This window comes from Panthera leo, chromosome D1, assembly GCF_018350215.1.
Source record: "Panthera leo isolate Ple1 chromosome D1, P.leo_Ple1_pat1.1, whole genome shotgun sequence".
Classification (NCBI taxonomy): domain Eukaryota; kingdom Metazoa; phylum Chordata; class Mammalia; order Carnivora; family Felidae; genus Panthera; species Panthera leo.
This window is the reverse complement of record NC_056688.1, coordinates 114,398,866-114,420,884: the sequence shown is the minus strand read 5'-3', so window position 1 is coordinate 114,420,884 and position 22,019 is coordinate 114,398,866. Positions and strand designations below refer to the sequence as shown.

The 22,019-nt window shown below is 66.8% G+C and overlaps 1 protein-coding gene across 1 annotated transcript in view; it reads left to right on the top strand.

The window, feature by feature from the left end:
* MUC5B (mucin 5B, oligomeric mucus/gel-forming) overlaps positions 1 to 20,727 on the top strand; it is a 46,706-nt gene extending 25,979 nt beyond the window's left edge. Inside the window, exons 29-55 of the mRNA XM_042907235.1 lie at positions 467 to 586; positions 1,335 to 1,514; positions 1,945 to 2,184; positions 2,962 to 3,118; positions 3,646 to 3,774; positions 3,877 to 4,021; positions 4,102 to 4,145; positions 4,228 to 4,425; positions 4,630 to 13,134; positions 13,303 to 13,484; positions 13,730 to 13,901; positions 14,749 to 15,005; positions 15,245 to 15,431; positions 15,515 to 15,719; positions 15,800 to 15,975; positions 16,043 to 16,112; positions 16,309 to 16,409; positions 16,704 to 16,735; positions 17,006 to 17,186; positions 17,472 to 17,576; positions 17,680 to 17,717; positions 18,241 to 18,357; positions 18,512 to 18,598; positions 18,726 to 18,848; positions 19,101 to 19,146; positions 19,338 to 19,446; positions 19,872 to 20,727. Coding sequence (XP_042763169.1) covers positions 467 to 586; positions 1,335 to 1,514; positions 1,945 to 2,184; positions 2,962 to 3,118; positions 3,646 to 3,774; positions 3,877 to 4,021; positions 4,102 to 4,145; positions 4,228 to 4,425; positions 4,630 to 13,134; positions 13,303 to 13,484; positions 13,730 to 13,901; positions 14,749 to 15,005; positions 15,245 to 15,431; positions 15,515 to 15,719; positions 15,800 to 15,975; positions 16,043 to 16,112; positions 16,309 to 16,409; positions 16,704 to 16,735; positions 17,006 to 17,186; positions 17,472 to 17,576; positions 17,680 to 17,717; positions 18,241 to 18,357; positions 18,512 to 18,598; positions 18,726 to 18,848; positions 19,101 to 19,146; positions 19,338 to 19,446; positions 19,872 to 20,076 — 12,111 coding nt within the window. The 3' untranslated portion in view covers positions 20,077 to 20,727. The remainder of the gene's footprint in view (positions 1 to 466; positions 587 to 1,334; positions 1,515 to 1,944; positions 2,185 to 2,961; positions 3,119 to 3,645; positions 3,775 to 3,876; positions 4,022 to 4,101; positions 4,146 to 4,227; positions 4,426 to 4,629; positions 13,135 to 13,302; positions 13,485 to 13,729; positions 13,902 to 14,748; positions 15,006 to 15,244; positions 15,432 to 15,514; positions 15,720 to 15,799; positions 15,976 to 16,042; positions 16,113 to 16,308; positions 16,410 to 16,703; positions 16,736 to 17,005; positions 17,187 to 17,471; positions 17,577 to 17,679; positions 17,718 to 18,240; positions 18,358 to 18,511; positions 18,599 to 18,725; positions 18,849 to 19,100; positions 19,147 to 19,337; positions 19,447 to 19,871) is intronic.
* Positions 20,728 to 22,019: the final 1,292 nt, after the last annotated feature.

Sequence of the window (22,019 nt, the reverse complement as noted above, 5' to 3'; positions counted from 1 at the left end):
CGCCCCGCCCTCCTCGCCTTCGCCCCGCCCTCCTCGTCCCACCCTCCTCGCCCCTCACCTCACCCCCCTCATCCTCGCCCCGCCCCCCTCGCCCTCGCCTCGTCCCCCTCGCCCCGCCCTCTTCGTCCTGGCCACGCCCACCGTCCTCGTCCCGCCCTCCTCATCCTCGCCCCGCCCTCCTCGCCCCTCACCCCGCCCCCTCGTCCCGGCCACGCCCCCTCTCGTCCTCTTCGTGCCCGCCCCCCCCGCCCCGCCCTCCTTATCCCCGCCCCACCCCTGCTCCCGCCCTCCTACGCCCCCACACCCTCCTCGTCCCCGTCCCCGCCTCTCGCCCCGTCAACCTCGCCCCACCCCCGCCGCCTCATCCCGGCCCATCGCCCCGTCCTCCCCCCCCCCCCCCCCCCCCCCCCCCCCCCCCCCCCCCTCGCCCGGCCTGCTCCCGCAGCCTGACCCCTCCCTGTCCCAGGACTACTGTGGGGGCAATGGCACCGGCACCACAAATGGGACTTTCCGCGTCGTCACCGAAAATGTCCCCTGTGGGACCACGGGTGTCACCTGCTCTAAGGCCATCAAGCTCTTCCTGGAGGTGAGAGCCCCCAGGAACCTTCTCCCTCCCTCTGCCCTCCAGCTGACGGTCCTGGGGCAACCTGAACAAATGACCACAGCCCGGACCCGAAACCAGAGAAATTCATTCTCTTGGTTGTGACGCCAGGACTCTGCCATGCAGGTGTCCCAGGGCCGAGACCACACCCCCCCCCCCCCCAGCTCCTGGGCTCCACCGCCCCTCCCCCACCTGTCTGCCCCTCTCTTCTCCCACACGGACACCTGTGGTTGGACTGAGGCTCGCCCTAAGTCCCAGATGAGCTCATCTGTCGCTGACACCTGCAAAGACCCTCCTTCCAAATAAGGTCACATTCACGGGCTTCAGGGGTCAGGATGTGGACACACCTTTTTGGGGGCCTGCGTTCAGCCCACCACATCAGGGTGCCCAGTTCCAGCAGAGGGAGGTCAGAGTTCACCTGGCAGAGAGGCGCACTGCTGGCGGGGGATGTCTCCCCCACAGGGTGGTAAGAGCATGAGCAGGGTCGCCTCACTCAGAGGCCAGCGAGTTAGGGTGGCCAGTCCTGCAGACTCCCTCTGGGACCCGTGCACCCCTGCTTACTGTGGCCCTGGCTTTCTAAGCCGCCTCCCAGCCCAGTCGGCTTGGCCTCTCGCCTGGTGTTTGCTGACAGTCAGGAGCCCACCAGCCCTGTGCCGAGGGCCCCTGAGTACCTGTGGCCCCCGGGCTGGCCCCTCCGTCCCGGCTGCCACCACCTCCGTGTGCCCCTCTGCAGAACTATGAGCTGATCCTGCATGAGAGCACCCACAAGGTGGTGCAGAGGGGGCCGGGCGGAGACCTGCCGTACAAGGTCCGGTACACGGGCGTCTACCTGACTGTCGAGACCCGCAGCGGCGTGGTGGTGTCCTGGGACCGAAAGACCAGCGTGTTCATCCGACTACAGCAGGGCTACAAGGTGAGAGTGGGCGGGCTGGGGACCCCCTCTGGCAGGGACAGATCTGGCCCAGAATGGACCGTCTGGCCGCTGACAATCCACGGAAGGCTGGGGCCAGTCCACTCACAATGCCAACTTCTGAAAAGGCAGGTGTTGGGACCCAAGGGACCGACTGACAGAGTCCTGGTTAGAAAGCCATTCTCTGCTCTCTGGTCCCCCCACGCCCACCGGGCCTGCTTGCCCACCTGCCCACCTGTTCATCTGGCTGCCCACCTGCCCGCTTGCCATAGGACCCACTGTGCACCCCATCCGCCTGCAGGTTCCCCGGGCACTCCCTGGGGACACCAGCCGTCAGGCAGTCACCCCTGGGCTATGCGCCGCTCCCTCGGGCTGCCCCCTGCAGCCCCAACACCCATGCTGCCTGCCCCCCCCCACCCCCCTCCGTGTGCAGGGCCGGGTCTGCGGGCTGTGCGGGAACTTTGACGACAACGCCGTCAATGACTTCACCACGCGGAGCCAGTCCGTGGTGGGCAACACCCTGGAGTTTGGCAACAGCTGGAAATTCTCCCCGTCCTGCGCCGACGCCCCGGCCCCCAGGGACGCCTGCACCGCCAACCCGCACCGCAAGTCCTGGGCCCAGAAGCAGTGCAGCGTCCTCAACAGCGCCACCTTCGCCGCCTGCCACGCTCAGGTGGGCTGTGCGAAGTGGGCGCTCTGGCCTCGGGGGCTGGAGGGTCGGGCTGCCTCCTTCCCTCCTGGTCAGGGCTGGGTCTGGCCTGGGCCTCTGAGCTCGGTCTTGATGTGGGTGCACACCAGGTGGGAGGTCCAAACGGTGCGCCCCAAGCCCTGCCCAGGGGTCCCGACCCAGAGCATCCCACAGCTTTCCTTGACCCCTCAGGCCCATTCCCCTAGAAGCAGGGTTGTGAGCCATACAGACCCCCGGTGTCACCTCCCTGTCCTACCCACATTCCCTGGCCTGCCGGGCTTCACCAGTACTGAGGACTGGGGTCGGTCTTGGAGACTCTTCCCCAAAGTCCTTCCTGTGACTTTAATGAGAACTCGAGTTCTCGTCACTCACGAGCACGGTCTCACGATCCAGGACGTGACTTGCAGGCCGCTTAGGAGGAAACGGTCTGGTGGCAAACGTGTCTTGGGTTCACTCTGGGCTCTGCTGCTCAAGGGACGAGTGTGGTTGGGGGCCCGCCCCCTCACCCCGAGGAGACAGGCAGGGTCACGACACAGCTACGGGGAGGGTTGTCTGTGGTTAAGTGTGATGTGAGCAGAGGTGAGGGGTGAGGGGCACAGAGGGGCAGGCTGGCCGGGGCGCGGGTGAAGGTGCCCAGGTGGGTGGGAGTCACGGGTCTCAGACTGCAGATGTGGGATGCCAAGATCAGATGGTCCCTCTGCCGGGGTAGGGCTGGCGGTCCCCTGACTGCCTGTTGAGCAGACCTACCACCCTCTGCCCCAGGTCGACTCCACCAAGTATTACGAGGCCTGCGTGGGCGACACGTGTGCCTGTGACTCCGGGGGCGACTGTGAGTGTCTCTGCACGGCCGTGGCCGCTTACGCCCAGGCCTGCCGCGACGTGGGCGTGTGCGTGTCCTGGCGGACCCCGGACATCTGCCGTGAGTTCACGGGATGTGGCGTCGGGGCAGGGCGGGCCCCCACCCCAGGGAGCGACACGCTGCGCGGTTAAGGCTGGTCGCCCGCAGAGGGGGGCGGCGGGTGTCGGAAAGGAACGTGAAATGGGGAGGGGTGTCACCGATGGACAGACGGGAGAATGTTCCGGAACCCAGAGGGGTCAGTAGGGCCCTGCTCCCCCACCCTGCCCGCCTAGAACCTGGCCGGAGGGGAGCGTAGTGGGCAGCCGCCCCGGCCGGAGTCCCCCACCCTGACAGGCGGCACCCCCGAGGAGCCAGGGGACCCGCGGCTGCGTCCGGTCACGGGCATTTGGGGCCCACACCCCCCGAGGCCCCATGCAGGAGGCACAGGGGAGGGACGGGGCTTGGTCGAAGGTCGGGGTGCGGGGGGAGCCCGGCCAGCCGCCGGGTGGCCCTGGAGGCCGTCGTTGCCAGGGCGGCGCCCCGCCTGGGGCCGCTGGTGGCTCGCTCTGGCCGGAGCCGGCCCGCTGAGTCGGCCCCCTCACCTGCAGCCTTGTTCTGCGACTACTACAACCGCGAGGGCCAGTGCGAGTGGCACTACCAGCCGTGCGGCGTGCCCTGCATGAGGACCTGCCGGAACCCGAGCGGCCACTGCCTGACCGACCTGCCGGGCCTGGAAGGTGAGGGCAGGGTCGTGCATGGGTGGCGGGCTGGCCGCCCCGGGGCAGCAGCCACCACCTGGCCACGAGGGTGAGTCTCCTGCCCGCCCCGCCGCTGCCCAGGCTGCTACCCAAAGTGCCCGCCCAGCGAGCCGTTCTTCAACGAGGACCGGATGAAGTGCGTGGCCCAGTGCGGCTGCTACGATGAGGACGGGAACTACCACGACGTGGGCGCGAGGGTCCCCACGGCAGAGAACTGCCAGAGCTGGTGAGTGGGCCGGGGAGCCGGGGCGGGGGGCTGCCGGCCCGGTGCGGCTGGCCCTCAGCTCTCTCCTCTCCCCTCCCTAGTGAATGCACGGCCGGCGGCCTCCGGTGCACGCACAGCCTCGAAGGTAAGGGCGAGGGGTGCCACGCGGGGCTAGGGCCTGGGGGCTGGGGTCTCCAAGTCAGCCCTGCGCCTACCCTGTCTGCCAGCCTGCACCTGCACCTACGAGGGCAGGACCTACCATTTCGAGGACGTCATCTACAACACGACCGACGGGCTCGGTGCCTGTTTGATCGCCATCTGTGGAAGCAATGGGACCGTCATTCGGAGGGCCGTGGAATGTCCAGGAACCCCGTCCACGACACCCTTCACCTTCACCACCACCGTGACACCCCTCTCCACAACAGGTAAGCCTGGAGGACACCCTGCCGGTCCTGCCTCCCTCTCCCAAACCCCGGAGTCTGGGCAACAGTCTGGGTGGAGAGGGAACACAAGCGGCAGGTCAGCGCAGGCGTCCTGGGCGTGAGGGACGGCCTGGGTCACCTCTCCTCCTGGGCACGGCTGGCGGGCGTGCAGAGGAGGCTGACGACGTTCCTGCCTCCCGCCCACAGGCTCAGTCCCCACCTCCTCCACCGTGTGTGTGCGAGAAGTGTGCTATTGGTCCGGCTGGCATGACAGCAGCCATCCAGAGCCTGGCCTGGCAGGTGGAGACTTTGAGACGTTTGCGAACCTGAGGCAGAGGGGCCATGAGGTCTGCCCAGCCCCAGTGGCCATTGAGTGCCGGGCACAGAAATTCCCCCACATCCCGCTGCAGCTTCTGGGCCAGAAAGTGGAGTGTGACGTGGCCCGGGGGCTGACTTGCCTCAACGGTGAGCAGAGCCACCAGCTATGCTATAACTACGAGCTGCAAGTCCTCTGCTGTGACCACGTGCCCTGTGGCACCTCCCCTGGTGCCACCACCCAGCAGCCACCGGTCAGCTCCCTGTCTGGCCCCACCTTCCAGTCCACGGCGGCCCCCACCGTCCAGTCCACGGAGGCCCCCACCATCCAGTCCACGGGGGTCCCCACCATCCAGTCCACGCTGGCCCCCACCATCCAGTCCACGCTGGCCCCCACCTTCCAGTCCACGGCGGCCCCCACCGTCCAGTCCACGGGGGTCCCCACCTTCCAGTCCACGGGGGCCCCCACCTTCCAGTCCACGGCGGCCCCCACCGTCCAGTCCACGGCGGCCCCCACCGTCCAGTCCACGGGGGTCCCCACCTTCCAGTCCACGGCGGCCCCCACCGTCCAGTCCACGCGGGCCCCCACCGTCCAGTCCACGGGGGCCCCCACCGTCCAGTCCACGGCGGCCCCCACCGTCCAGTCCACGGAGGCCCCCACCGTCCAGTCCACGCGGGCCCCCACCGTCCAGTCCACGGGGGCCACAACCACGACAGGGACCCGGACACTAAGCAGCTCCTCGGCCTCGGCCACCACCGCCTGTCAGCCCCGGTGTCGGTGGACAGAGTGGTTCGATGAGGACTACCCCAAGTCCGAGGAGGCCGGGGGGGACGTTGAGTCGTATGACAAGATCAGGAGGGCGGGAGGGGCCGTGTGCGAGCAGCCGGAGGACATCGAGTGCCAGGCCGAGATCTTCCCCGGCAGGAGCCCCGCGGAGCTGGGCCAGCGCGTGCACTGCGACCCCAGCTTCGGCCTGGTGTGCAGGAACGAGGAGCAGGCGGGCCTGTTCAAGATGTGCTACAACTACAGGGTCCGTGTGCTCTGCTGTAGCCGCGACCACTGCGCAGGGTCCACCACCACCGCCGGGCCGTGGCCTCGGACGAGCCCGCGGGGGACCCCGTGGCGCCCCTCGACGGGATCCACCCCGGCGTCAGGGACGACCCCAACCCACGCGGCTCCCACCGTCACAAGAGCAGCGGGCGCAACCGGCACCGGCACCATCAGCCCACGGTCCGCAGAGACGGCCACGCCAACGACAAAGACGTCGCCGGGAACCCCGGGAACCGGGCCCACCACCGGCCAGGGCACGACGGGCTGTCAGCCCCAGTGCGAGTGGACAGACTGGTTTGACGTGGACTTCCCGACCTCAGGGGTGGAGGGCGGGGACATGGAGACCTTCGACAACATCAGGGCCGCCGGGGGCAAGCTGTGCCGGGAGCCCAAGGACGTACAGTGCCGGGCAGAGAGCTACCCCGAGGTCAGCATCGACCAGATCGGGCAGGTGATCAGCTGCAGCCTGCAGACAGGGCTGGTCTGTAGGAACGCGGACCAGAAGGGCCAGTTCAACATGTGCTTCAACTATAACGTCCGGGTGCTCTGCTGCCAGCCCTCCCCCCACTGCCCCAGCTCCGCGGCTCCCAGCACCAGCAGCACTGCCGCTGGGGCTGTGACGTCACGGGGACCAGGGGCCTCCACCACAGCAGTAACCCGGTCCCAGACCTCTTCCCCCAGGAACACCCCGATGGTCACTGTCCCCACCTCCCAGACAGGTCCTTCCTCCCCCGGGACCACCCAGACCCTTCCTCCTTTGTCTGGGACCACCCAGATCCTTCCTTCTTCCCCCAGGACCACCCAGACCCCTCCTTCTTCTGGAACCACCTGGAGGGTCACTGTCCCCACCTCCCAGCCAGGTCCCTCCTCCCCTCGGACCACCCAGACCCTTCCTCCTTTGTCTGGGACCACCCAGATCCTTCCTTCTTCCCCCAGGACCACCCAGACCCCTCCTTCTTCTGGAACCACCTGGAGGGTCACTGTCCCCACCTCCCAGACAGTTCCTTCCTCCCCCAGGACCACCCAGACCCTTCCCCCTTCTTCTGGGACCACCCGGAGGGTCACTGTCCCCACCTCCCAGCCAGGTCCCTCCTCCCCCCAGACCACCCAGAGACTCTCTGTGGCCACCGGCCAGACGCTTCCTCCCTCTGCCAGGATCACAGAGAGGGTCTCCAGCCCCAGCCCCTCCTCCTCTCCGGGCATCCCCACGACGACGAGCAAGCCCACCTTAGCCCACGCACCCACCACGGTCCCTGTGGTGACCTCCAGTGGGCGGACCACCCCCTGGTCCCGGCCCAGCAGGCCCACCTCCAGGACCACACCGCTCTCCACAGCCTCGCGGCCCGGCTCCACCAGGCGCACGCTGGTCCCCTCGTCCTCCCCGGGCTGCAGGCCACGGTGCTCGTGGACAGACTGGTTCGACGAGGACTACCCCATACCGGGCCCCGACGGCGGGGACTTCGAGACCTTCGCGGTCTGGCGCTTGGCCGGGCACGTCTTCTGTGACCGGCCCCGGGACATCGAGTGCCGATCAGAGAAGGTGCCCGATGCGCCCCTGGAGGAGGTGGGGCAGGTGGTCCAGTGCAACGTGAGCTTTGGGCTGGTGTGCCGCAACCGCGAGCAGCCGGGGCCCCTGCCCTACTGCCACAACTTCCACGCGCGACTGCTCTGCTGTGAGGACTACAGCCACTGCACCACCACCACCGCCACCACCGTGGCCCCCTCCCCATCCCCATCGACCTCCCGTACCTCGGCGATGCCCACCACCACGCCCACCACTGTCTCCCGCTCCCCGCCCAGCACCCGGGTCAGTGCGTCCCCGACGTGGCGCACCGAGACCCCGCCCGGCCTCCCGGGCACCGTGCCCAGCACCGCCGGGGCCACGTCCAGCACCAGGGCCTCCCTACCGCCCCTCACGACCGAGGCCACCAGCTCCCCGCTGAGCACCACCCCGGGCCCCTCCACGGCCACGTCACCAGCAGTCGGGTCCACGGCCTGCGAGCCTCGCTGTGCCTGGACGGACTGGCTAGACGAGAGCTATCCGGTGCCAGGGGCCTCTGGTGGGGACTTTGAGACGTATGCCAACATCCGGGCGGCCGGCAAAGCCATCTGCAAGCGGCCCCTGGACCTGGAGTGTCGGGCCGAGCCGCTGCCCGATGTGCCCCTGCAGGAGCTGGGCCAGGTGGTGCAGTGCAGGCTGGACGAGGGTCTGGTGTGCCACAATCGTGACCAGGTTGGCCGGTTCAAGATGTGCCTCAACTACCACATCCGCGTGCTCTGCTGTGACGACTACAGCCACTGTCCCAGCACCCTGGCCACCACTACGATGACCCCCCGGGCCACCAGCCCGGGTCCGACCCCCACACTGGCTGCCAGTACCACCGCCCGGTCCCCAACGACCCCCAGTCCTACAGCGCCCAGCACGGGCCACACCGCGGCCACCTCCCCGTGCCAGCCCGCCTGCCGCTGGACGGGCTGGCTGGACAGTGACCAGCCCCTGCCCGGCCGCTTCGGGGGCGACATTGAGACCTACTACCACATCCAGGACACGGGCGGCCAGCTCTGCGCGGATCCCGAGGCCATCGAGTGCCAGGCCGTCCTCTTCCCGGACGTGCCCTTGGAGCAGCTGGGCCAGGTGCTACGATGTGACGTCAACTACGGACTCATCTGCAGGAACAACCGGCAGAGAGGAGGCCAGACTTGCCTCAACTACCACATCCGCGTGCTCTGCTGTGAGGACTACAGCCACTGTGCCAGCTCTGCGGTCCCTGAGCCCACCAGCAGCAGCAGCAGCAGCAGCAGCAGCACAGGACAAAGGTCATCGCAGGTTCCTGGACCGCAGACGAGGGCCACGCACCCCTCTTCCCCTACCACCACCCGGAGGGTCACTGTCCCCACCACCCAGACCGTTCCTCCTTTCTCTGGGACCACCCAGACCCTTCCTTCTTCCCGTGGGACCACCCAGACCCTTTTTACTTCCCCTGGGACCACCCAGACCCTTCCTTCTTCCCCTGGGACCACCCAGACCCTTTTTTCTTCCTCTGGGACCACCCAGACCCCTCCTCCTTTCTCTGGGACCACCCAGACCCTTCCTTCTTCCCCTGGGACCACCCACACCCTTTTTACCTCCCCTGGGACCACCCAGACCCTTCCTTCTTCCTCTGGGACCACCCAGACACTTCCTTCTTCCCGTGGGACCACCCAGACACTTTTTACTTCCCCTGGGACCATCCACACCCTTTTTACCTCCCCTGGGACCACCCAGAACCTTCCTTCTTCCTCTGGGACCACCCAGACCCTTCCTTCTTCCCCTGGGATCACCCACACCCTTTTTACCTCCTCTGGGACCACCCAGACCCTTCCTCCTTCCCCTGGGACCACGCAGACAATTCCTTCTTCCCCTGGGACCACCCAGACCCTTTTTACTTCCCCTGGGACCACCCAGAGCCTTTCTGTTTCCTCTGGGACCACCCAGATCCTTCCTTCCTCCCAAAGGACCACCCAGAGGGTCTCTGTCTCCACCTCCCAGCCAGGTCCCTCCTCCCCTCGGACCACCCAGACCTTTCCTCCTTCTTCTGGGACGACCCAGATCCTTCCTTCTTCCCCCAGGACCACCCAGGCCCCTCCTTCTTCTGGGACCACCTGGAGGGTCACTGTCCCCACCTCCCAGCCAGGTCCCTCCTCCCCTTGGACCACCCAGACCCTTCCTCCTTTGTCTGGGACCACCCAGATCCTTCCTTCTTCCCCCAGGACCACCCAGACCCCTCCTTCTTCTGGAACCACCTGGAGGGTCACTGTCCCCACCTCCCAGACAGTTCCTTCCTCCCCCAGGACCACCCAGACCCTTCCCCCTTCTTCTGGGACCACCCGGAGGGTCACTGTCCCCACCTCCCAGCCAGGTCCCTCCTCCCCCCAGACCACCCAGAGACTCTCTGTGGCCACCGGCCAGACGCTTCCTCCCTCTGCCAGGATCACAGAGAGGGTCTCCAGCCCCAGCCCCTCCTCCTCTCCGGGCATCCCCACGACGACGAGCAAGCCCACCTCAGCCCACGCACCCACCACGGTCCCTGTGGTGACCTCCAGTGGGCGGACCACCCCCTGGTCCCGGCCCAGCAGGCCCACCTCCAGGACCACACCGCTCTCCACAGCCTCGCGGCCCGGCTCCACCAGGCGCACGCTGGTCCCCTCGTCCTCCCCGGGCTGCAGGCCACGGTGCTCGTGGACAGACTGGTTCGACGAGGACTACCCCATACCGGGCCCCGACGGCGGGGACTTCGAGACCTTCGCGGTCTGGCGCTTGGCCGGGCACGTCTTCTGTGACCGGCCCCGGGACATCGAGTGCCGATCAGAGAAGGTGCCCGATGCGCCCCTGGAGGAGGTGGGGCAGGTGGTCCAGTGCAACGTGAGCTTTGGGCTGGTGTGCCGCAACCGCGAGCAGCCGGGGCCCCTGCCCTACTGCCACAACTTCCACGCGCGACTGCTCTGCTGTGAGGACTACAGCCACTGCACCACCACCACCGCCACCACCGTGGCCCCCTCCCCATCCCCATCGACCTCCCGTACCTCGGCGATGCCCACCACCACGCCCACCACTGTCTCCCGCTCCCCGCCCAGCACCCGGGTCAGTGCGTCCCCGACGTGGCGCACCGAGACCCCGCCCGGCCTCCCGGGCACCGTGCCCAGCACCGCCGGGGCCACGTCCAGCACCAGGGCCTCCCTACCGCCCCTCACGACCGAGGCCACCAGCTCCCCGCTGAGCACCACCCCGGGCCCCTCCACGGCCACGTCACCAGCAGTCGGGTCCACGGCCTGCGAGCCTCGCTGTGCCTGGACGGACTGGCTAGACGAGAGCTATCCGGTGCCAGGGGCCTCTGGTGGGGACTTTGAGACGTATGCCAACATCCGGGCGGCCGGCAAAGCCATCTGCAAGCGGCCCCTGGACCTGGAGTGTCGGGCCGAGCCGCTGCCCGATGTGCCCCTGCAGGAGCTGGGCCAGGTGGTGCAGTGCAGGCTGGACGAGGGTCTGGTGTGCCACAATCGTGACCAGGTTGGCCGGTTCAAGATGTGCCTCAACTACCACATCCGCGTGCTCTGCTGTGACGACTACAGCCACTGTCCCAGCACCCTGGCCACCACTACGATGACCCCCCAGGCCACCAGCCCGGGTCCGACCCCCACACTGGCTGCCAGTACCACCGCCCGGTCCCCAACGACCCCCAGTCCTACAGCGCCCAGCACGGGCCACACCGCGGCCACCTCCCCGTGCCAGCCCGCCTGCCGCTGGACGGGCTGGCTGGACAGTGACCAGCCCCTGCCCGGCCGCTTCGGGGGCGACATTGAGACCTACTACCACATCCAGGACACGGGCGGCCAGCTCTGCGCGGATCCCGAGGCCATCGAGTGCCAGGCCGTCCTCTTCCCGGACGTGCCCTTGGAGCAGCTGGGCCAGGTGCTACGATGTGACGTCAACTACGGACTCATCTGCAGGAACAACTGGCAGAGAGGAGACCAGACTTGCCTCAACTACCACATCCGCGTGCTCTGCTGTGAGGACTACAGCCACTGTGCCAGCTCTGCAGTCCCTGAGCCCACCAGCAGCAGCAGCAGCAGCAGCACAGGACAAAGGTCATCGCAGGTTCCTGGACCGCAGACGAGGGCCACGCACCCCTCTTCCCCTACCACCACCCGGAGGGTCACTGTCCCCACCACCCAGACCATTCCTCCTTTCTCTGGGACCACCCAGGCCCTTCCTTCTTCCCGTGGGACCACCCAGACCCTTTTTACTTCCCCTGGGACCACCCAGACCCCTCCTCCTTTCTCTGGGATGACTCAGACCCTTCCTTCTTCCCCTGGGACCACCCACACCCTTTTTACCTCCCCTGGGACCACCCAGACCCTTCCTTCTTCCTCTGGGACCACCCAGACCCTTCCTCCTTCCCCTGGGACCACGCAGACAATTCCTTCTTCCCCTGGGAGCACCCAGACCCTTTTTACTTCCCCTGGGACCACCCAGAGCCTTTCTATTTCCTCTGGGACCACCCAGATCCTTCCTTCCTCCCAAAGGACCACCCAGAGGGTCTCTGTCCCCACCTCCCAGCCAGGTCCCTCCTCCCCTCGGACCACCCAGACCCTTCCTCCTTCTTCTGGGACGACCCAGATCCTTCCTTCTTCCCCCAGGACCACCCAGGCCCCTCCTTCTTCTGGAACCACCTGGAGGGTCACTGTCCCCACCTCCCAGACAGTTCCTTCCTCCCCCAGGACCACCCAGACCCTTCCCCCTTCTTCTGGAACCACCCGGAGGGTCACTGTCCCCACCTCCCAGCCAGGTCCCTCCTCCCCCCAGACCACCCAGAGACTCTCTGTGGCCACCGGCCAGACGCTTCCTCCCTCTGCCAGGATCACAGAGAGGGTCTCCAGCCCCAGCCCCTCCTCCTCTCCGGGCATCCCCACGACGACGAGCAAGCCCACCTCAGCCCACGCACCCACCACGGTCCCTGTGGTGACCTCCAGTGGGCGGACCACCCCCTGGTCCCGGCCCAGCAGGCCCACCTCCAGGACCACACCGCTCTCCACAGCCTCGCGGCCCGGCTCCACCAGGCGCACGCTGGTCCCCTCGTCCTCCCCGGGCTGCAGGCCACGGTGCTCGTGGACAGACTGGTTCGACGAGGACTACCCCATACCGGGCCCCGACGGCGGGGACTTCGAGACCTTCGCGGTCTGGCGCTTGGCCGGGCACGTCTTCTGTGACCGGCCCCGGGACATCGAGTGCCGATCAGAGAAGGTGCCCGATGCGCCCCTGGAGGAGGTGGGGCAGGTGGTCCAGTGCAACGTGAGCTTTGGGCTGGTGTGCCGCAACCGCGAGCAGCCGGGGCCCCTGCCCTACTGCCACAACTTCCACGCGCGACTGCTCTGCTGTGAGGACTACAGCCACTGCACCACCACCACCGCCACCACCGTGGCCCCCTCCCCATCCCCATCGACCTCCCGTACCTCGGCGATGCCCACCACCACGCCCACCACTGTCTCCCGCTCCCCGCCCAGCACCCGGGTCAGTGCGTCCCCGACGTGGCGCACCGAGACCCCGCCCGGCCTCCCCGGCACCGTGCCCAGCACCGCCGGGGCCACGTCCGGCACCAGGGCCTCCCTACCGCCCCCCACGACCGAGGCCGCCAGCTCCCCGCTGAGCACCGCCCCGGGCCCCTCCGCGGCTGCCTCCACATCCCTGCCTGTCCCGGTGTGGACCTCGTCCACCTCCGTGGTCACCACCCCGAGGCCCCCAGCATCCAGCAGCACGCACTTCACCACCGGCTGCTTCTGCCGGGCTTATGGGCAGCTCTTCTCTCCCGGTGAGTGAGGAGGCCCCTGGTTCCTTCCAACTGTCCACCCAGGGCCTCAGAGCCTGGGTCTCTGGGGCCCCTCCGTGTGCCTCCTGGGACTCGGGTGGTGCCGCCCAAGCCCCCCCTTCTCCTGAGCTAAACTTGGCGTGATCCCCTTGGTGATTTTCTCCTCTACAGGGGATGTGGTCTACAACAAGACGGACGGTGCGGGCTGCCACTTCTCTGCCATCTGCAACCAACGCTGCGACATTGACCGCTTCCAGGGCACCTGCCCCACCTCCTCGCCCCCGGCATCCTCGGCCCCCCTGTCCCCCTCCTCCGCAGCTCCTCCCTGCGACCTCCTTGTCCCTCCCCGACAGGTGCGCTTCCTGCCTGTGCTTCCTTTCTTTGCTGTGTGCCTGGGGTTGGGCAACCAACTGGGGGCTGAGCCCTGCCCTGCTTGGGGCTGTGGGCGGCCCCCGCTCACCCCTGCACGGGTAGCGCCGGAGGAAGGTGCCAAGGATTGGGGCCGGCCCAGGACAACGAGGGACCTGAGGCCGTGGCAGGGCCACGTGGCAGGTCTCGTGGCCCCCAGCCGGTGAGCACCGTCCCCGCTGTCTCCCAGGTGAACGAGTCCTGGACCCTGCCGGACTGCACGGTGGCCCGGTGTGAAGGCAACAACCGCATGGTGCTTCTGGAGCGGAAGTCAGCGGCCAGTGTGAGCTGCGTGAACGGGCATCGGCCAGTCAGAGTGTGGCAGGGGAGCGAGCCGTGTGACTTCCGTTTTGAGTGCGAGTGTAAGCTGGGTGGGGCCGGGGGGTGTGCAGGGAGCCCCCCCCACATAGAAGGGGCTCCCGAACGGGGGTGGGTGTGCACACGGGAGCAGCAGCCGCGCCGTTGTCCCCGGGGTTTCTGGGCGTCTTTCACGGAGCTGCCGTCTGGGAGCACTTCCGGCCTGGGCCCTGGACACCTGGACGGCAGGTTCCGGGAGAAGTGAGGACCGCACGCTGGGTCACAACACCAGGAATGCCTGAGGCTGCAGGGAGGGCCCTCCCTGCCTTGTCGGCCTTGGGGGCTCCAGGCATCCCTAGGCTTGTGGCCACGGGCCTCCAGCCGTGACTCGGCCTTCCTGTGGCCACTCCTTTCTTTACAAGGACACTTATCACCGGGCTAGAGCGACCCTGGTAATCCGGGACGGTATCCTCTAGATCCTTAACGTAATCACTGACATGAAGACCCTTTCCCCAAACAAGGGTCCATTCTCAGGCTCTGGGGACATGTCCTTATCCTTCAGGGCCACCATCCAGCCTACTCGCCCATTTTATAAAAAAGGCAGCCGAGGGGCACCTGCGGGGCTCAGTCGGTTGAGTGTCCGACTTCGGCTCAGGTCATGATCTCGCGGTTTGTGAGTTCGAGCCCCGCGTCGGGCTCTGTGCTGAACATCTCAGAGCCTGGAGCCTGCTTCGGATTCTGGGTCTCCCCCTCTCTCTGCCCCTCCCCTGCTCAGGTTCTGTCTCTCTCTGTCTGTCAATAATCAATAAACATTAAAAAAAAATTTAAAAAAGAGGCAGCCAAGGCCCAGGGCAGTTGAGTGGCTCCCCCAGGTGGCACTTTTGGGGTGAGGGGACTGCCCATGTCCCGCAGGCTTGTGCAGCGGCTGGGGTAACTCTCACTACAACACCTTTGACGGCACCTCCTACTCCTTCGTGGACAACTGCACCCACGTGCTCATGCGGGAGATCCGCCCGCGCCACGGGAACCTCAGCATCTACATGCACAACTACTACTGTGGGGCCACCTCAGCCACTGCCCAGTGTCCCCGCGCCCTCAGCGCCCGCTATAAGTCCACGGAGGTCATCCTCACCACCAGCACCGGCGCCAACGGGCAGGAGGAGCCCCTGGTGAGTGGCCCTGCCCTGCATCACCGGGGAAGGCCTGCAGGCCTGGAGGTCAGCCCCCGGAGGGGCCTCTGGAAGGGCAAAGGGCGTGCCATGACGCCCCGGGGGCCCGAACGCAGCCAGCTGGGACGCCCCCAAGGACTTGGGGCCCCAGCACCCGGGAGGGAGAGCCTCCAAGGCAGGCCCTGCTGCCCCACCACCCGATCATGGATCCCCCACCCCCACCCCCGATATGTCCTCAGATATTGTTTGACCGAAAGCAAGTGAGCCCGGGCTTTGCAAAGAACGGCATGAGTGTGTCCGTGACAGGCACCACCACGATGGGCATGGACATTCCTGCCCTTAATGTCAGCATCAGCTTCGACGGACACGTCTTCCAGGTCCGGCTGCCCTACACCCACTTCAGCCACAACACGGAGGGCCAGTGCGGTGAGTGGGGGCCACAGCCGCCTCAGCACAGGTGGGGAGAGGGGCAAGGACAAGACCGTGACCCTGCTGCCCCGCCTCCCCAGGCACCTGCACCAACAGCCAGACAGACGACTGCCGCCGGCCAGACGGCACCACCGCCCCCACCTGCCAAGACATGGCCCATACCTGGCTGGTCCAAGAGAGCAGCAGGGAGGACTGCGGGGCACCCACCCCCCAGCCCCCGGTACCCGCCACGCCCACCTCCTCCCCATGCCCCCCAGCACCTCTCTGCGAGCTGTTGCTGAGCCCGTGAGTCTCTCCTCTGGGTTTGGTGGTCCTGGGACAGGGACCTACTCTCTGCCCCGGCCTCTGACCGCCCCTGCCCACAGGGTCTTCGCAGAGTGCCACGGCCTCATCCCGCCGGGCCCGTTCTTCAGCTCCTGCGTCAGTGATGGCTGCCGAGCCGACCGCCAGGCGCCCTGCGAGAGCCTGGAGGCCTACGCAGCACTCTGCCGTGCCCAGGGCGTGTGCAGCAGCTGGCGCAACGCCACCGGCGGGCTGTGCAGTGAGTCGGGGCGGCCCCTGGGGGCTCTGGCCTCCTTGGCCCACCTGACACCTGTCTCTGTCCCCAGATTTCACCTGTCCGTCCGGCAAGGTGTACCAGCCGTGTGGCCCCGCACAGCCTGCGTCCTGCGACTCCAGGTAAAGCCTGCCTGCGAGGTCCAGGGGCACCAAAGGGCCTGGGGCTCCCTTCCCCCACCCCGATCTCTGAGCCTTCGCTCCCGAGTGGCCCCGGGCAGCTGGCCAACCCCAGTAGCCCGCCCTGCCCTCGGCCCTCGCCCCTAGGACTGCACTCATGTGGATCAAGGGTCCTAGAAATGCCCTCCTCTCCTTGCAGGCACCAGAGCGAGGTGGGCAAGGGGCTGGCGGAAGGCTGCTTCTGCCCGGATGGACACACCCTCTTCAACACGCACACAAACGTCTGCGTGCGCGAGTGCGGTAAGCACCCGCCGTGGCTGCCCTGACCTGAGCTACAGGGCTGCAGGGGGAGCTCTGGGGTGGCAAGACGCCAGTCCAGGACCGTCCCTCCTGGGTGCTCACTCCACAGAGGGCGCAGTATGGCCGTGACACCGAGTTCCCCAGGGAATTGTGTCCCCAGCGGGAAGAAGAGGCCTCTGCTGGGGGTGGGGGCAGCCAGGCCTGCAAGGACATGTCCCAGGGCCTGTGGTCTCTGCCCACTGGGTCTGGAACCCAGCACCCCCAGTGATCTTCCCCTTCCTTCTCCCCTTGCAGGCTGTGTGGGACCAGACGGGTTTCCCAAATCTGTGAGTATTCTGCCCCCCAGCTACCTGCCCCCTCGCCTGAGCAATGGGAGGGAAAGCCCCATCTCAGGGCACCCTGCTCTGCCCAGGCAGCCCTGTGGGGGGCTGGCGTGGGGTGCCCCCCCGGTGTGCGACACATCCGTCACCCGGGCTGCTGCAGAGACAGCAGCTTGAGCGGGAGGCCAAAGGCTGGCATGACCACACCGAGGGCTGCAGCCCAAGAGCCAGGGCACCGTCTGGGAGTCTCCAGGGACCCTGACTGGTCTCTTCCAGCCCGGGGAGCGGTGGGTCAGCAACTGCCAGGACTGCTTGTGTCACGAGGGCTCCCTGTCCGTGCGGTGCACGCCCGTGCTGTGCGAAGCCCAGGACCGGCCCCTGCAGTGCAGCCGGGCGGGCCTGGTGACTGTGACCAGGCCTGTGGCTGACAAGCCGTGCTGCCTGGAGACGCTGTGCGGTGAGCCCCGTGCCCCCATTGGCCACAGGGTGAGGAGGGCCGAGGAGGGGGCCAGTTGGTGGACCAGTTGGTGGGCCTCTTGGTGCTTCATTTTTCTACCTAAAATGAGGCTGGTGGCTTCTGGTGTGGCTGGGTACAGCGAGGGGACCCAGCAGGAACTTAGAAGATTCAACCCCCAGGAAAAAAATATGACTGTTGCAAGAAACTCCCCTAGACTGTGAGCTGGCACAGCCAGAAAAGGGGAGCTGCAGGGGTGCCCCTGACAGCGCCCCGACTCTCCCACAGTCTGCAACACGACCACCTGCCCCCAGAGCCCACCCAAATGTGTGCCGGGAGAGGAGCTGGTGGCCACCCAGGAGGAGGGCGACTGCTGCCCCACCTTCAGCTGCCGTGAGCTGTGCTGGGGATTCTCTGGGGTGGGGCTCGGGCGGCAGAGGGTGAGCACTTTCCCCCTAACACCTGGGCAGGTGCTCAGCCCTCCCTTTCCTTCCAGGACCTAAGCTGTGCACCTACAATGGCACCGCCTATGGGGTAAGGGCTCTGCTGCGCCAGGGGGCAGTGGGTGGGGCCCTGGGCTCCGCACCTCGGCTAGGGGACCTCCACCCCTCATCTGGACAGGCCCAGCCCTGCCTGCAGTCTCCTGCTTGAGAGCAGATAAGCATGGGGCTCTGGGTCCTGTAGAGCCTAGTGGAGACATGAAGGAGGGGGACACAGGGGCGGCACTGTCTGCCGAGGGCCTGGGAGGGCCATGGGCTGAATGCCTGCCTCTGAGAGCTTAGGTTCAGGGTCTCCCAGGAGCCTCATCACAGCAAGAGGGCTGGGGTAGGACCATGCCCTCCCAGCCCCCTCCAGCCTGCCTGCCTTCCCTGCCTCTGCCCCGGTCTATGCTCAGCCAGGGGGTACATGCAGAATTCTATTTGAAGAACAAAGAAACCACTTTCTGTAGGCCTTCCCTTCCTGCCGCCCAGCCAGCAGCAAGGAAGGGTCTTGGCCCCGGGTCCTGTGCCCCTACCAGTGCCCTCAATGTTGCCTCCCCTCACCCCAACCACTGTAGATCGGTGCAACCTTCCCAGCGGTCACTCCCTGCCACACATGCACCTGCCTGTCCGTGGACACCCAGCACCCAACGGTGCAGTGTAAGGAGGACAACTGCAGCACCACCTGCCCCCAGGTACGCCCTCCTGGGCAGACGCCGGTAGTGCCTGCCTGGTGGCAGCCCTGGGCAGGTTGCTAAGGAGGTCGCTGGGCCCTTAGGGTATGGATGGGGTTCAGGAGGGCTGGGGAGGGCGGCTGGGGGTGAGGATGTAACCATCCCTGTCCCTCAGGGCTTCCAGTACCAGAAGGTGGACGGACAGTGCTGTGGGGAGTGCGTGCAGACAGCGTGTCTCACGCCGGACGGCCGGCTGGTCCAGGTAAGAGGGGGTTCGGTCTCTGCCCCCCCGCCCCCCCCGCCAGGGGAGACTTCCCTTCAGCCCTTCTCAGCCCACCAGATAATTCATTCCCCTGGGGGCCTCCACCCTCCCCATCGCATTTCTGCAGCCCAACGAGACCTGGGTCAGCAGCCTCGTGGACAACTGCACGGAGTACCGCTGCGACGCCAAGAACGGGCTCCACGTGCTCACCCCGAGGCCGCTGCCCTGCCCGGACCCATCCAGCTGCAAGGTGTGTGTCCCGGGGCGCCCGCGTCCTGGAGATCCCTCCCAAGGGCCCCGCCCACGCCCGTCCCCGGAGGCCACGCCCCCAACCAGGGCCACGCCCACCCGATTCCCCACTCCCCACCTAGGAGGCCACGCCCCACCCCCGGGAAGCCCGCCCACGCTCGGCCCCAGAGGCCCCGCCCGCGCTCCTACTCCTGGGAGTTCCTGCCCAGCCCCCAGCCCCCCACCTCCCGCTCTGTCTCCCCCACCCTTGCAGGGCATCCTCAGGAAAACTGGCTGCTGCTACTCCTGTGAGGAAGTGGGTAAGCTGAGGCCCGCCTACCTGTCCGCACCCTCCAGCCCCTCCCAGTCTCTATGCAATGATTTCTGCCCCAAGCTGCCTCTAGCCCCAGGACCCCACCCCGAGCGCGGGGCTCCCGAGGGTGGGAGGAGCGGCCCCAGGTCAGGGGAGAGCCCTTCCCGCACCTCCACCGCCCTTCCTCCCTCCGCCCAGACTCCTGTCAAGTCCGGGTCAACAGGACGGTCCTGAGACACCAGGGCTGCGCCACCCAGGCCCCGGTCAACGTCACCTTCTGCGAGGGCTCATGCCCAGGAGTGTCCAAGTGAGCGAGGCCGGCTCCCCTCCCAAGGGCCCCCTCCCCGCCCCAGACCTCCCTGGCTTCTGCCAGGTGGAGCAAGTAGGCCGGGAGAGCAGAAGGAAGGATGTAACGTTGGCTCAAGACCCGGGGGGGGGGGGGGGGGGGGGGGGGGGGGGGGTGGTTCCTGGAGGGAGGAGGGTCTTGTCCCCATCAGCTAGTTTGATGAGCTGGTTCCAAGAAGGGAGGGGGCCTGACCAGAGAAGGTCAGAGCTCGGTGACCCTGAGCACTGTCCCAGGTCAGGTCAGAGAAGCTCCCAGTGCTCCGAGGACAAGCTCAGGGCTGCCCGTGAGTGGGCGGGAGCCATCGTCTCCAGGCCCCAGAGAAAGCAAGAGCTGGGTGGCTGGGGCTGGACGAGGCGGGTCCTGAGGGTGGGCACTCAAATCTGCAGGTTCTCCATGGAGGCCCAGGCCATGCAGCGTCAGTGCACCTGCTGCCAGGAGACGAGGCTTCACGAGGAGGTGGTGACCATGCAGTGTCCCGATGGGACAGCGGTCCAGCACACCTACACCCACGTGGACGAGTGCAGCTGTGCTCCGTCCTGCGTCCCTGCTCCCGAGGCTCCCGAGGACAGCACCCCCATCTTCTCGATCTAGGGGTCCACCACTGGCTGTTGCCATTCTGACCCCATCCCACAAGCTCCCTCCCTCCCCCTCTGGAGCCAGAACACTCACTACCCAACCGCGGATAGCCGGGCCAGCCTGCTGCAGGACTCCGAACACACCCTCCACCCGTGCCCTCGCAACACCTGCGCCCTGGAGGTGATGGTGCCATGACGGCCTGCCCGAGGGGGGCTCCAGGAGGGGGCCTCGCCCTCAGAGCCCCTTCAGCACGTCTTGGCCACCTGCTTGGCCATCAGGGCCGACCCCTCATTTGAGACACAAGCGCCTGCTCCGTCCGGACTCGCCCCCTTCTTGGTGTCAGAGGTGTGCCCCATAGCAAAGTGCGCATCAGCTGCCATGCTGCTCTCCGCACTGTGGGCCGGCGTGCCCCCCTCCTGCCCCCCCGCTGCTCCTCAAAGCCCCGGGGAACAGATTCCTGCTGGCTACCTCCTGCAGCAGAATTCAGGCTGAGGCCCGTCCAGGCAAGGCCAGGCCGGCAGCCTCCAGGGAGCGGTGTCAGGCAGGCCCATGTCTGGACCCAGGCGTGGGGTTACCATGGCCGACAGGAGGGCCCCGGGCAGGGGTGGGGGGCGTCGGAGCTCCCTCTGCTCACTCCGCCCCGATCTTGCAAATAAACGCTGAGCATTGTGTACATGTCTTGGCCCTGGAGTCTTTTCCGCCAACTGAGTGCCCCCCTCCGTGTGTCCGTGGGCCAGGCAGGGCCCCTCAGGCTGTATAGCACCCCCAGGGCTCATGCCAGACCCGCTGGGAGGGACAGGTGGGTGAGGGGCAAGGAGGCCCCTCAGGGTCAGTCTTGGGCTGTGGGGAATTGGCGTGAGTCATCATTTCAAACACACGGGATTTATAAGGAGACTGTTTCACTGGTGTCGGAAGACTGGAAAACCCGCTGGCAGCATGGACGCAGCCCAGGGCCGTGTCAGCGCAGGCAGTAGCTGCCTCGTGGGCTGGGTGCACACAGAAGAGGGGTGCTCCATGCTGCCCAGACCCCTAAGGCAGCTGCTGGTTGCTGCAGGGCCTGGCCCCGGCCCGGGTCTCACTCGGTGTGTTTTCTTCAAGGCACCTGTCCCACCTCGACTTGCTCTACGAGGGCCCTTCTTTTCTCATCTCACCAGGGAGGCGGGGGCAGGGGGCAGGGATCTCTGCCTTCTTTTCTGCCGCTCTACCCAGAGAGCTCTATGTGCACATGGTGGGTGTGGGAAGGACGGGGGAGCAGGTGGGGTGCGCAGACAGGAGACGTGCTAACCAGACACAGAAGGCGCCCCACTTACCTGGGCCAGAAGGACGAGAAAGACCCCCAAGTGGGCAGAGCTGGTTTCAGGGGGTATTGCCACCTGGGGAGGCAAAGGGAGCTGCTGGTGGGGGCTGAGTGGGAGGGTCTCTCCCCCTCCCTGAGTCACATGACCTGCCTCTGCACTCAGTGTGGCTCCCATGCCCCCACCCCTGCCCCCCACGCCAGGGGAAGGTGGGGCTTGGGGCCCAGGGAGAAGGGCCTGGGCTCTCTTAAGGCCACTGATGGCCTTTCCTACCACCTCAAGAGGTCCATCCAGGGCAGGTCACCCTGGGCCCTGGCCGGCCGGAGACGGCTCGTGCAGCAAATGAGGCCTGCTGCCCACTCCTGGGACCAACTTCTGAAAGCTTACCCTGAACTTCTGGTCTGATTTCCTGAGTCTTTGTTAACCCACGTGCAAAACAACAGCATTCCTTAAACGCCTGTCATTCCCACGGTACACTCTCTTCCTTAAACAGACGTACTTCTTACCTAATTTAAACATGTTCCTAAGGGACCGGGAACATGAGCATCTCTTGCCGTGGACAAGAGCTCGTGTACATGAAGTGCAGTTCCTGCGGTGTGGCACCCGATGCAGCGTGAGCCATTATTTCTCCCGCTTTACAGGTGGGGAAACTGAGGCACGCAG